This window comes from Glycine soja, chromosome 3, assembly GCF_004193775.1.
Source record: "Glycine soja cultivar W05 chromosome 3, ASM419377v2, whole genome shotgun sequence".
NCBI classification, from domain to species: domain Eukaryota; kingdom Viridiplantae; phylum Streptophyta; class Magnoliopsida; order Fabales; family Fabaceae; genus Glycine; species Glycine soja.
Genome location: NC_041004.1, coordinates 42,943,727 through 42,958,911, shown reverse-complemented (window position 1 = coordinate 42,958,911; position 15,185 = coordinate 42,943,727). Strand labels below are relative to the sequence as shown.

General features: G+C 34.0%; 1 protein-coding gene across 1 annotated transcript; it reads left to right on the top strand.

Annotated features, from left to right (window-relative positions):
* Positions 1–11,990: 11,990 nt before the first annotated feature.
* LOC114405305 lies at positions 11,991–15,182 on the top strand. The gene has a single exon (XM_028367898.1). It carries the CDS (start codon positions 11,991–11,993, stop codon positions 15,180–15,182), a length of 3,192 nt encoding a protein of 1,063 aa, XP_028223699.1.
* The last annotated feature ends 3 nt before the right edge of the window (positions 15,183–15,185 follow it).

Below are 15,185 nucleotides of genomic sequence, written 5' to 3'. Positions count from 1 at the left end.
AAATTAATTTTCTACGACACTGAATCTAAGACGGTTCTACAGAACCGCCTTAGAATGCCACGCGGTGGCATTTTTGTAATTAACAGAATAATTTAATTTTTTTTACGTCACAGAATCTAAGGCGGTTCCTTACGACCGTCTTAGAATGCCACCTAGTGGCAATTTTGTAATAACGTGGAACGACGTTTTATCGATGTTCACATAAAACACAAAACCTAGCTACTGAAACGCAACAGCCACCACCGTCGCGTGTGCACCGCCACAGCTTCCGCAGTTCTCCACCGACAACAACAACCACCTATACGATTTGGAGCTGAAGTCAACAATAGCCGCGTGCTTCCCTCGCGCCTTGGCCGCCGAACAAAGCACCGAACCGCAAAAACCATCCCCCAAGAAAACCGTCGACACCTTCGGGCAACGCACCTCCATCTACCGCGGCGTGACCCGGTATCTTATTCATGGCCACCACCTTTTATCATCATAATATCATATTAGTAATTATTTTATTTATCTGATTCTGTTTCTTATTTTCAGACATAGATGGACTGGGAGATACGAAGCTCATCTATGGGCCAATAGTTGCAGAAGGGAAGGTCAAAGCAGGAAAGGAAGGCAAGGTAATAATAATATTAATACATGCTTTCTTTTTAGTAATTGTTACCATTTTCTCTACTGTTATTTAGTTAACAATACGGCTTATGTTGTTGAAAGAGGGGTTATATCTAACGTGCGCCGGGGAGGGTAGAGGCGTAAACCGGGTCTGCGAGATCTGGGAGACGGAATAAATGGGCGTTAAAGAATGTCGCCCAAATAATATGATTGATTATTTATTTGTTTTGAGTTAGTTACCTTTTGTTCATAGTATTTGTTAGCTCAGCAATATAACACGTAATGATAAGTAGAAAAAAAGAGAGGGTGAAGTAGAGAATTTCGCCTAGTTAACTATTAGAGTTAGAGGTGAGTAAATCGGACGACTAAACTCATATAAGATTTGTTCATGTTGGCCTGCATTTTCAATGGGTCGATCTAGCCCAGTTTGTAAAATAAGTGGACTATATTTTGTTGGTTATGATTACCCAACAGGCCGAAGATTAAAAATAAGTGGACTATACAATACAGGACCCAGGTGTGGCAGGACAAGCTATGTACCCCTAAGTTTCAACTTGCAAGCTTTGATTCAGTACCCCCTATTACTAGATCCAATAAAACTCACTAGAAAAGCCATAGAAAACCAAATTTGGATCTTACAATCTTGGCATATTTCTGATTCTAAGATTAATAAACAATAAGAGAATGAATATTTTGCCAATAATATCCCCTATTATTAATTAAATGTGCATAGCTTTATACAATATGAGAGGCAAGACCTGACTAATACTAAGCAAAAGACCATGTGAAAATTCCTACCGCAAATGGATTGAATGTGATTTCTGTAAATCAAACTCACCAAAAAAAAATTATTAGAGGAAATGAAGCTTGACATCCACCCTCCTTCCACCAAAGGAACTGGTAGCTAGCACTCCTTACCATTTCCAGTCTCTTATTTTTATTTTATGTTAGTGAGAAAAGTCTTATTACTTTATGTTATTCATGTCTTGGTAGTACTTTGCTTTTTAAGATATAGTTTCCATTAGTGTGTTAGCTCTCCTGTTTTTCAACACTTCATTTGTGTATTTCAATGATGCTAATATTTTGTAATGTGTCTGATGGTTGATTTATAATTAAATCTTGTTATTGGTTTCTAGTTTTATTTTTTTTTAAATTATGGCCAAGCCACCCTGCCTAGCAATATTTAAGGCAATTTTTTGGGTTACAACCTCTACAAGTCACTCATCTGGTCACAACAGTCTGATTTCAATGAACTTCAAAGCTAAATTTAGCCTTGTCAGAACAATTATGCCATTAGGAATGAAAATGTCCAGATCAATTGAGTCATATATTCAGCCAGACTGACAAATCTTACTTTGGTACCAACTGCCATGTCACTCAAATCATAGTTGCAAAAGAAAGTGTGAAGAGGAGTCTTTTCTGGATTGCTTAGCACCTGCAGAGTGCAATTAGATGTAAGGAGTTTGTACACAAAAGATGCCAATATGCACAAATATCTTGAGAGCAGAAACTCAAATTAAAAATGTAACCAATATTACAAATGAGAAGAACAAGAATACTCATAGCACAGCTTATATGCTTGGTAGAAGGGATTTGGAGAGTAAAGAAGGCAAAGCATTGATGAGTATGTACTGAAGCCCAGTCCAAATACATCAATCCTTTCCCTTTTCTTCCACCCAAAACATTCTCACCCACTTGGCACAAATGAAGATATGCAGTACATTCTCAGCAACTGAGCTGATGAAAATATTTTTTACCCATTAGGCTTAATCTTGTTTTTTATCCTCCTATTTCAATGTAGATTGATTAACTAAATATCTTTTAAGTTGATGTAATTATACTCATTGGCATGGCTCTATTTTTACTTAAATGAAGCTCCTTTTGCAGACAATGACAACATATTGTCAGAAAAAGTGTTCCACATCAACAACAGATTGATCAGGGGATTTAATTATATCAATTCAAAATCATAACATACAACCATTCTCTACCTCTAGATAACAACACATACTCACCAACACACAATTCTCCAGCCATAAAAATCTTAAGGGGTAAATATATATCAGTTATATTAGCACTGTCCAAGATGTCAATATGGTATGGCCATAACATGCTTAAGTCCCCCAAAGACCCCTACAATAATGAGTACTCTGAACCCCTTCTACTGATTTATGCAAATTTGACATCAACATCATTTGTGCAGCTTTGGCAAAGCTAACAAATCTGCTATAACAATATAAAAGAAATACAAATAAAGAGATTAGTTTGTGAGGTTTAAGAGAAAATAAAACCATCCTTTTACATAAGAATATCAATTCAGATGGTATATTGATCTAAGCTTGACACTAAATTTTAATAAATGAAGCAATAAACATGTAATCTAAATTTAGTGCTTTATATAGAACTAAAAGCATAATAAAAGAGAATAATGAAAGCTTTTCATATGCATCACAATTGAGTAGAGGGCTGTGTCATCTTTGCCGGATATGGAAAATTAAGTGACTCATTCCACTCTTCTTGGTTTTTGCCTTCAATTTACCACAAAACAATCAGACAAATGACAAATGAAATAACCTAATAGGATCAAGCAAGTAAACCAGAAAGAAAAAAAAAATCAAAATAGCCTAGATCTATTTGACTTAAATTGGTCTTTCAGCTTTGCATTTGATACAAACACAACCACATTCTAAGTGAGATGCTTAGATTAATTTTCTTCTTGTAGTCGATATATATTTCTCCATTCACTCTTCTTGGTTGGAATCAATATTTTTTTTGTTGCCATTTTCACCCCAGCTGGTGGGAGAATTATACCATATCCTTCATTGAACTATAATTTAGTTTAGACTCTTTGGTGAATAAAGGCATTGTAACAATAGGGTTTATATAATAAAAGTTAAAAAGTAAGTCCAGTGGGGGAAAATGCTTAAAATACCTTGTTGGTAAAAATCCATTGGTTTCATGTCAGTTTTCCAATCACTCACCTAAAGGCTACCTTTCTTAATAGGGGAATAAAATGATTTTCCTAACAAACAATACCTACAACTTCATAAATCCACTTAGTAATACAACAATGTCCGCAACCAAATATGTTTAACACGTGTTATGCGAACTAACCTGCATAGGCTAATGGAAAAAGATTTTGCTGACCTAAGCCTGTCCAGCCTTGTGTGTCATGTGAACTGGTCTGCAGGCTGTGTAACCCCACCCCACCCCTACCTACCCACCCCATATTGACATTAGATTTCTTTGGCACCCCTAAAACATGCACTTTGGTCTAGAACTAGTACTACTTATCTATGATTCTAGTTAATTAGTTTGATTTTTAAATGATGATTAGTTGAATTTTATTAACTTTCTGATAAATTAAAAAACTTGACATCACATCTGCTGAAAATTAACTAGGACTACAAACACATACCTAATAGTCTAGATACTTTCTACCATCCAATAATTTCTCATGCATGCACCTCCAAAAGACTAGGCAAAGCCTGCATACTAATTTTCCAACTCCTCTGGCTATAACCTTTTTAAGTGATTGCTATCATGAGTCAGAAAGGGCTTTAAGTTTCAAGTGTATTACCAAACCAGCCAAAAGAAAAATGGAACCTAAATTAGAAATTAAATAAATAGCAATTTGAGTTCTAAAATTCAATTTTTTAAAGCTGTAAACATGTTTTTCTCTCCAAATTGTTCAACTGATCAACTTATAATGGGTGACATTGACAAGCTGGCTTAATGATGGCTATAGAGTAATTGGCGGAAAAGACGTATATATTTGGACTTTATGTTAGAAATAGTAGCCAAGATTCTTCTCATCTGAAGCAGTTGAGATTCTTGTACTGTTATGAACGTATATGTCTTGGTCTGGTATTTTTTCTATTGCTTGACAAGTTGCTTGCTTCACAGTTTCATGCTATGTATTCAAAATGAGGAAAATGAAACTGTATTTGTACTAATTTGATTCGTGTATGCTGCAGAATTTGAAATTAATAGTTGAAGATTCATGGTTTGCCTGTTTAATCCAATTCTATTTTGTTTGTTTTCTTATTTTAGTAAAAAGCACTACTTGTTATTTTTATGTAAGAATCAATGTTAGAAAGTAGTTAAACCTAGGGAGAATCAAGGAGGAAACTTCTAAATGTTTGCCATCAAGTTAAATGGGAATGAAGTTACTGATGTGGTGCTTATATAACACTAAGAAACAATTTTATTGATGTGGTGCTTATATAACACTAAGAAACAATTTTATTGATGTGGTGCTTATATAACACTAATAAAATAGGCGAAGAACCCTAACTTAAAAAACCTCTTCTCTTCAAGTAACGTGTCTTTCTTTCTTCTTCAACTAATTTGCATTAAAAGTATCCTCAAGTAACTAAGAAAGCAATCAAGAAAGAAAGCTTCTTGTATTCATTCATTCATTCATTATGTGTGTGTGTGCGAGTACAAAATTTATTTCTAGAATCTGAGATGTTTCATATAGCCATGTTGCTTACTTGCTTTAGTATGTTAATTCGGTTAACAATTTTTTGGGTAAGTACCATAGCTTTGTTTTACTATTCTTTTAGCATATTAGTTCTTTGGGTCAATGGAAGACCCATTACACCCTTCAACAGAAAATTGACACACCGAGATGGTGGAACAACAAGTAAATGTAAACTTATGTTATAAGAATAAGCCACTGAAGCTAGATAATCAGCCACCACATTAGCTTCTCTGAAAGCACAAATTTATTAATTGTTAACAGAATACAATGACATTATTTTATCCATGTAGCTGGTGTTACCTAGTGGAAAAGGCTTCTGTTTGTTTTTGTTGAATAATGTTAGAATAAATGAAAAACATCCAATTGTATCTCAATTATATGTTAAGATTAGTTCCATATTTTATTATTATCTGAATTACCTCCCAGGATTGGCTTTCATATTTCCTTATTATTGACAAGAACCAACAGAGAACCAATCCTAAAAAACTAGCCATTGCAGTTGGAGACCCCAAGGATTGGCTTTCATATTTCCTTATTATTGACAATTATCTCATGATTTGTTTCCTATTTAATTAGGATTATGATAGATTATTACTATAAATAAAAGTTAGTGCTTTATGTTTTATATTATATTGTAACATATTATATAAAATCAAGTGAACATCAATTGGATTCTAACAATTTGAAGGTTAAATTCTCACTTTTTTAGTTAGGCAACATGTCACACACATTGCTATAGTATATTTAAAACAATAAATTAAATCTACAAAAGTATAGAAGATTAAATATTAAAACAATAAAATTAAATCTACAAAATCAATTACTTATTTTTTCTCACTCAAATTGTAGACAGCTTAAAGTTATTTAAGAAATTGTTTTCTTAGAATAATAATCTTTAAACATTATAATCTCTATATCATTTTTTACGTTTTGGTTGAAAAAATTTAGAAATAGAGAACTAAAATAAAACACTCTCTAAGAATGATACAATATCTTTAATGTATAAATATGGTTCTTCATCAGGTTATGGTGTCTGAGAGTATCAATCAATTGTTATAGCCAGCGAGAATGCTTTAATTTTCCGTGAAAGCTCGATTGCACATAAGGTTTATCTAGTGCTTTACTGCAAAAGCTAGCTTGTAGCCAAATTCACAAGAATATGCCTTAACTTTCATAATAACTTTGGTATTGGTGCAACACTAATAAAAAATTATAACGGATTACGTGGAGTGTGCAGTGAAAAATATACTTTCCATAAGGTGTGCAATTTGTATTTATTTATTTTTCCTTTCGTATCAATTATATATCACTGTAGTGAGGAATCCTAAAAAAAGACTTTGCTGTAAGGAAAAATTTATTATATCATATTAAATAATTTCAAATACTTTAAAGGTCAGTCAGCATTTATCTAAGTTTAAAATAAATTTTAAAAAGAGACTCTTAATAAAATAATTTATAAAAGTTATATTATAATATAAGTTTCCGTAAAACAAGTTATATTATAACTATTTTAGATATTTTTATTTATTTATTCATTTACTTTGTACAATAAAATTAATTATTTCAATTTAATAATCAAAACCCTGAACCAGACTCGCTACCCTTTCATTGCAGCCTCGCATCTTTAGTTGTCTGCTTGCCGTCACCTCCGTCCTCCGCTGCACCTCCGTCGCAGTCCATTCGTCTCTCTTTCTTGGAGCACTCACTTTGTCTACGTAAGTAACCCTCACCCTTCTTTATTATTATTTCCACCAATTCGTTATCCGTTGCTACAATTCCTGATGTAGCAAATTGAATTTTGTTCGTTACTAAGGAAAATTACTTTATTCATATAGATCTCTGCTAGGGTTCACATTTGTTTGGTAATCTGTGCAAGTGCCTCTCTCGTCCTCATTGCGGTTCACATTCTCTGTCAGGTATCTATCTCTGCAATTTCAACTTTCAACATTATTACTCACTTGTTTCATTCAATTCATTGTTCCTATGTTAGATTTTTATGTCCCTTTAGATTATACTGTAAGTAAAACAGTCACATATATAGATTTGTTACATATGGAGTTATGCTATTGGACCTCTCGATAGAGTAGAACATGAAATATGCGTGACCATGCATAACAATATGTGATATTTGACATATTTGAGTTTACTCTTTCACTCAAGTATAAAAGAATCAATGATCAAGACTTTAAGAGAATAACACTCTTACTCTCGTGTTCAATTGAGAGACATATGGACCAAGGGACATTGACAATACAATAAAATATGATTGCAAAGTTTAAAATGGGATAACCCAATATAGAATTATGGAGGCTAGCTTTTGAATTTGGGATTAAAAAAAATAAACAATTAGAGGAGGTATGTTAATAATTGTCGATAAACAATATACACCAAACCTAAAAATGCATAAATTCGTGCGCGCACACACATTGCTATAGTATATTTAAAACAATAAATTAAATCTACAAAAGTATAGAAGATTAAATATTAAAACATAATAAATAAAATTAGAGTAGGGATAGTTGACACTAAATGAGAAATCAGAAAAAAAAAAAAAAAAAAAACATGTCTAGAAATGAGTTGAGTTCGCAGCTTGACTCTAATACAAACTTTCATGTTGTACTCTATCCTAAGCACATGAAGGTTGCTGCATGCTTTTGTTACCCAAAACAGCGGGCTTTTGTTACCCAAAACAGCAGGCTTTGAGTTCAACTTAATATTAATGTAATCAAACTTTTCATAAATTTAATATTATTATGATCCAAAAAATTATTATTAAATTTTAAACTAATCGAATCTAATTTCAATTCACTTTTGTTAGGTTGACTTTCATAGGCCAACCTTTTATAATCCATTTTTCTCACATATACAATTCATATGCAAACTGCAACTTAAATTGAAAAATAAAAGGAATCAAATTATCTCCTTCTACCAAACTTGTCAATCTCACTGTCATGTATCAGGCAAACATAAAAGCAAAGGCCAAAAACATCTCCTTGTTCCTTTCTCCTTTTTTTAGTGGGTTTCCTTTTTATTTTTATTCTTTCCCTTCAAATTATAACCAGTTATTATAAAATCACAAATCTTTAAAAAAATGGATGGAGAAGATGGGAATACTTTTAGATTTTATTATTATTATTTGTCGAGGACTTGAAAATTTATGATCAGTAAGGAAGAAAAGTCCATAGTCAATAGGATATATGCAATAATATTCCCCTACCCTCTGTTTCCTTTATAATATAAGATGAGCTCATAGTTTTTAAATTTTTATTTAACAAAAAGCAAAATTGAAACCTTTCAATTTTCAAATAACATCAACAGAAGAGAAAAATAAACAGAGAAAAAAAAGCTGAAACATTAACTTCTTATACAAATAATAATGAGAAAAAAAAGCTGAAAAAAAATAACATCAAGATTTGAAGAAATTTCACTCATAAAGATGGATATTTAAAGTTGTCGCTTAGATCTTTTAACTCTCATGGCTAATTTTACAAAAAATTAATATATTATATTTTTTTTCCTAATTTAACTGGTAGCTCTCTTTAACAAAATTTTGACAAAATTAATTTCATTCAAATGTCCAATAATAAGCTTTTTGTATCTTAGTTATCAATTTGGTCTTCAAATTATATTAAAAGGTTTAATTTGATTTCATATTTCAGCGGCTTTTATTTATGAACAGTGGCAATTACTATATTTATCATTAGTTTAAAAAATAAAACAAATTTCATTTCTTTTTCTTCTTCACTTTTGGTTCTGTGCTTCGTTTCATCCTCGGAAGGATTTCCCAAAGCAAAGTGACGAGCATATATAAGACATTAGAAATTGGGTCTTTGGGGAACCTTTAAATCCTTCTAAGATCCCTGAGTATGCCTCTAGAATTCCATTTGTCAAACAATTAGTGTATTCTGTCATTCTGTCATACCGTCCCAGTAAAGGTGGATGGGCCCATTATACTTCAAACACGTTTTGTTTACTTTTTTTTTCCAGCAATTATAATTATGAATTGAGTAATCCATAAGTTAATCGGACTGTGAAAATATTTTTTTAGGCTTCTGGATTTGTTCTGAAAATATCCTAGCATTATTTCGGATTAAGTAATTTGGAATCCATGTTGTTTTCTGGATTACTAAGTTCAAAATAAAGCAATGATATTTTTGAAACAGTTACTCAAGAAGTTGATAGTATTATTCCGGATTAAGTAATTTGGATTAAGTAGTACATAATTAGGATTAAGTAAATGAGTGACAACAAGTACATAATTAGGAAATTTTGGAGAAGGTTTTGATTTGTTCTATTTCAAAATTGAATTAAGGCTCTAACAATTCATTATCCAGACTTCTTGTAGCAAACTCAGTTGTATTTTAAAATAAATATGTCCAAAAATAAATAAATAAAAATGAGCAAGGAAATGCTCGATAGCAAACACATTGAATATATCTCTATTAAATAAAAAAGATAAAAAAAAAACTCTAACAAAAAAAACACATTGAATATATATTAAGTGATTGAATATTAAGAACTAGCCCCTTAGTTCAAACCTATTATTAAAGGTTATCTAGAGCATAAGAAAAATGCAATATACCCGAATTAAAAATTTTCACCATTTTAGTTAGTTGAATTTTCTAGTTATTAATAGGCATTTGCCTACTTCTTAATTTGGTGCTTGCAATGCTTACGGGACTGAAACCAATCAGAATCATTATTGACTATTGGCTAACTCTTTGGGGGAAACCCATTAATGTTTTCTGGGTTTATATTTAAAAACTTGATCATTAATTTATGTGAAGGCTGCTGCTATATGCCCACTTAGGCTAAAAATTAAATAAATCAAATACGACTTAATGTTACTAGATACAATTATTTCACTACAGTCCAATGTCTCCTGCGGCTTGAGAACTATCCTTCTATATATCAAACTCATATAGGTGTCAAGCATGGACTTATAAACACAATATTTGTCCATTCACTTTTCTTATGGGGTGCAGATAGCAAAAATTGGGATAGAAGAAGTAACGGCTTTGTCTCCTTATGTATACTTTCACCAACCCTTTCCTACCATGTTTTTGGACTTCTGTTTCATGCAACTCCCAGTTGCTTCCTATACTTCCTTTTTTATTTTTGGAATGACCAATTCAAAATGCATCCTTTTTGTGGTTTCTGAAATAACCAATAGAAAAAATATTTGGGAAAGGTTGCAAGAAGCAACAGTCTCTTTTGGGCCACTTGATCCGTAATTGCTCAGTTGTGTTAGCAGAGCCCGTCCAATTTAGAACTCAAGTTAACACTTTTGTTGTCCAAAACATTTTCAACCAAAGCGTGAGAACAAAATAAAGTCACTGGTGTTATTTTCTACTTTCCAAAGGAAAGCTGTCTGATTTAAGACTATAAAGAAGTTACAGCAAGACGTTGCAAAGCTTGAATTAAGGCAGAGTCATTTCTAATCCATGGAAGATGATAAATGTCATCACTAGTTACATGTAACTACAAAAATTCTATTAAGTACCAGTAAAAGAAATGCTTTGTAACTCTCTTGTCAAATTTGAGGGTGTTTTCTACTCTTTTTCTTGAGTTATATTATTCTATTCACTACTTTGTTAATATTGTGAAAGAGAAAACAAAATTTTCTAGATGTCTTTGTAATTAATATTTGTGTGTGTGTGTGTGTGTATATATATATATATATATATATATATATATATATATATATATATATATGAGTTAGAGCACATCAAATATATTTCTCATGAATTTTGCCTTAGAAATTCTGGTAATTTGAAGCAAGCTTTGGATGTGGACAACATTAATGTCATTAAGGATCTGAATTCATTGTACCTTAGTAGATGAATCATTGTAAGACTTGATCGCTTTCATATTTACCTTTTTTTTGGGTACTATACATAGAGGCCAAAGAAACTGTTTTGGTGTACAAGAGTCTAGGACTTTGTTTGAATTTTCCAAATTCTCCTACCACTAGACCGATCCTAGTGGTTGGTTGAAGAAACTGTTTGAGCACAAGCTTGAACACCCAGTTTGCAACTTAGAACACCTAGTTTGCAACTTAGAAATATTAATTATGCTTGTAAAACTAAAAAAAAGGAAAAAAAAAAGGCACAACTATATTTGTATATTTATTGTGCTTTTGGAAAGGGTGAAAATGGAAGGAATGGATGGAAACAATTTTGTGTCATTGAATTACCTTACAGCCATATGAAAAATGTGTGTTTCAATTTTTTTTGTTGCACAACTGTAATTTTGCTGTGCTATTAAATATGAAATTATTCTTAATTTGTAGGTACCGACTGCTACGGATTGGCAAAAAGTACTTGCCAACTTCAGTGTTACTGCAACAAATACTGTCATACTGCTCATCTTCGGAGGTATGTATGTCATTCTTAAACTGTTGTGGTTAACTATTATATTTTTGCCCCTGATGTAAGTATTGTTTATTATTACATTCTACCTCATTGAGTGAGCCATAGTTCCCCGTTTGAGCTTCAATACAACGATTAATACGGATAGTTTGGATTAATTGTTGTATTGAATCTTGAATTGTCCGTTTGGACAGTTTGGGAAGACAATTTTTTTTACTTCATTTTGACTTACAAGTATGTTGTGTTATTTTTGATTATATTTCGGTCACTGCATCTTGCTTTGTTCTCCGGGTGCATACATGATCGGTGTCAATTGATGTCACAGGTTTCATGTTGTGTACTTGGAGACCAAAGCGAAATGCTGCCGAAATTTAGTCAAATTTAACATAAGTGCCTTAACTTGTTTGTTTGAATGAAGTAAAAAAGTGTCTTCCTGAATGGGGTAGGGTCACACCTTTTTACAATAAAAAAGAGAGGTTCGCATGCATATCAGATAATGAACCTCGTTTGACAGTACACTAAATATGGATCGGAGTTGGATGACAAGACCACGCATAACTGAAGAGTACGAGAATGGGGTTGAAGATTTCTTGCAATTTGCTGTTGAAAATGCTGCAGACTTTCGTGGGGTATACTTCTGTCCATGTGTGAAATGTTTGAATGGTCGACGACAATCTTTGGATGACATTAGAACACATCTGATATGTGATGGTATCTGTCCTACTTATACAAGATGGATATGGCATGGTGAGTTATCAGAAATGTCATCAACCCCTGCAAATGTTGGAGTTCATGAAGAAGTTGGTGATCGTATAGAAGACATGCTACGCGATCTTGGACAAGAGGGTTTTAGGCAAACACACGCACCATATTTTGAAAAGTTAGATAATGATTCAAAGAAACCGTTGTATGTCGGATGCACTAAGTATACACGGTTGTCAGGGGTGTTAGCTTTGGTGAATTTGAAAGCAAGATTTGGGTGGAGTGACAAAAGCTTCAACGAATTACTGTTGTTATTGAAGAATATGCTTCCTGAAGATAACACGCTACTGAAGAATCATTACGAGGCAAAGAAGATATTATGTCCTGTTGGAATGGAATATCAAAAAATACATGCTTGCCCTAACGATTGTATCTTGTATAGGCATGAGTATGCTGAACTGCGCAACTGCCCTACATGTGGCGTGTCACGCTACAAAGTGAATTCCAATGATTGCGGTGAAGATGCAACCACATACAAAGATCGCCCATCCAAGGTTTGTTGGTATCTTCCAGTAATACCAAGGTTTAAGCGATTGTTTGCTAATGCAGAAGACGCGAAAAACCTAACATGGCATGCTGATGGCAGGATCAAAGATGGATTGCTCCGTCATCCTGCTGATTCTCCTCAATGGAAAACAATTGATCAGCTGTATCCAGAGTTTAGCCAAGATCCTCGAAACCTAAGGGTTGCTCTCGCTTCGGATGGAATGAATCCATTTGGAAACTTGAGTTGCAATCATAGTTCGTGGCCTGTTTTGCTAATGATCTACAACCTCCCTCCTTGGTTGTGCATCAAGCGGAAGTACATTATGATGTCTATGATGATAGCCGGTCCAAGACAACCAGGAAATGACATTGATGTGTATCTTGCTCCCTTGATTGAAGACCTAAAAAAATTATGGGTAGAAGGGGTTGATGTTTATGATGGGAATGCTCATGAGACCTTCAAGTTGCGTGCCTTGATATTTTGTACCATTAATGACTTTCCAGCATATGGTAATTTGAGTGGATATAGTGTGAAAGGCCACCACGCATGTCCCATATGTGAGAAAGACACAAGTTACATCCAATTAAAGCATGGCAAAAAGACAGTGTATACAAGACACCGAAGATTTTTAAAACCTTTTCACCCATATAGGCGAATGAAGAAAGCCTTTAATGGGACATCTGAGATTGACAGTGCACCGATTCCTTTGTCAGGTGTTGAAGTTCTTGATCGGGTGAACAACATTACCATTATCTATGGGAAGACACAAAAAAAGGATGGCTCTGCAAACAAAATTTGGAAGAAAAGGTCCATCTTTTTTGATCTGCCTTACTGGTGCGATTTAAATGTGAGACATTGTTTAGATGTTATGCATGTTGAGAAAAATGTCTGTGATAGTTTGGTTGGGACACTGCTTAACATTAAAGGGAAGACAAAAGATGGTTTGAAATGTCGTCAAGATCTAGCAGAAATGGGCATACGACAACAGTTGCATCCAGTGTCAAAAGGGCTTCGAACATATTTACCGCCAGCATGTCATACGATGTCAACGTCTGAGAAAAAAAGTTTCTGTCATTGTTTGAAAAATGTTAAAGTCCCACAAGGATACTCTTCAAATATCAAGAGCCTTGTATCTGTGACTGAAATGAAGTTGGTTGGTTTGAAGTCTCATGATTGTCATGTTTTAATGCAGCAATTGTTGCCTGTTGCCATTCGTGGTATATTGCCTGACAAAGTAAGGGTTGCAATAACTAGATTGTGTTTTTTCTTCAATGCCATCTGTAGCAAAGTCATCGACCCGAAACAGTTGGATGATTTGGAAAATGAGGCTTCAATTATCGTTTGTCAGTTGGAGATGTATTTTCCACCAGCCTTTTTTGACATAATGGTTCACTTGGTTGTTCATCTGGTTCGAGAAATACGGTTGTGCGGGCCCGTGTATCTGCGGTGGATGTATCCGGTAGAGCGGTACATGAAGGTATTGAAAAGTTATACCAAGAATCAATATCGGCCAGAAGCAAGCATTGTTGAAAGGTACGTGGCAGAAGAAGCTATTGAGTTTTGTTCTGACTACATTGAAAATGCTTCACCTGTTGGTCTTCCTCAAAGCCGTCACGAGTCTAGCCACCAAGGTAGGGGGAAACGAGGATTCAATGTTGTAACCATGGATCGCCAGCAACTGTCACAAGCGCATTTATATGTACTAAACAACACAGCTGAAGTTATACCATACATAGATGCTCACAAAGAATATGTTACAGCTTGTCACCCAACCATGAATATGATGCGTGTGTTGCAGGAGCACAATAAGAGTTTCGTCAATTGGTTTAGAAAAACAATATTTGCTAGCGACAACACTTCTAAGACATTATCATTGTTAGCTGTTGGGCCTAATCTCAATGTCTTGACTTGGAGGGGGTATGATATCAACAATTATTCGTTCTACACAAAATCCCAGGATGATAATAGCACTGTGCAAAACTGTGGAGTAACGATTGATGCTCATTCGGAGCACTTTAGTAGTGCATTAGATAACCATCCTATTCGAGCGTCCATGCCTTATTATGGACTGATTAAGGAAATCTGGGAGCTTGATTATGGTGAATTTAGAGTGCCTGTTTTCAAGTGCCAATGGGTTAATGGAAATGCTGGTGTCCGACAAGACAAAATGGGTTTTACTTTGGTTGACCTTCAAAAGATTGGCTACAAGGACGAGCCATTCATCCTGGCAGCACAAGCAAGACAGGTGTTTTATGTTGAAGATCCCAGTGACGCAAGATGGTCAGTGGTTCTTCAGGGTAAAACAACTGGTATCCCTCCCGATATTGATGTTTCAACCCTTGATGTTAATGACATCCCGACGTTCTGCACAGAAATGCCTTCGGTAAATGCTGAAAATGAGGAGGATGATGTATTTGCAAATCGTATCGATCATGATGAAGGTTTATGGGAAAATATTGCTACTTGAATG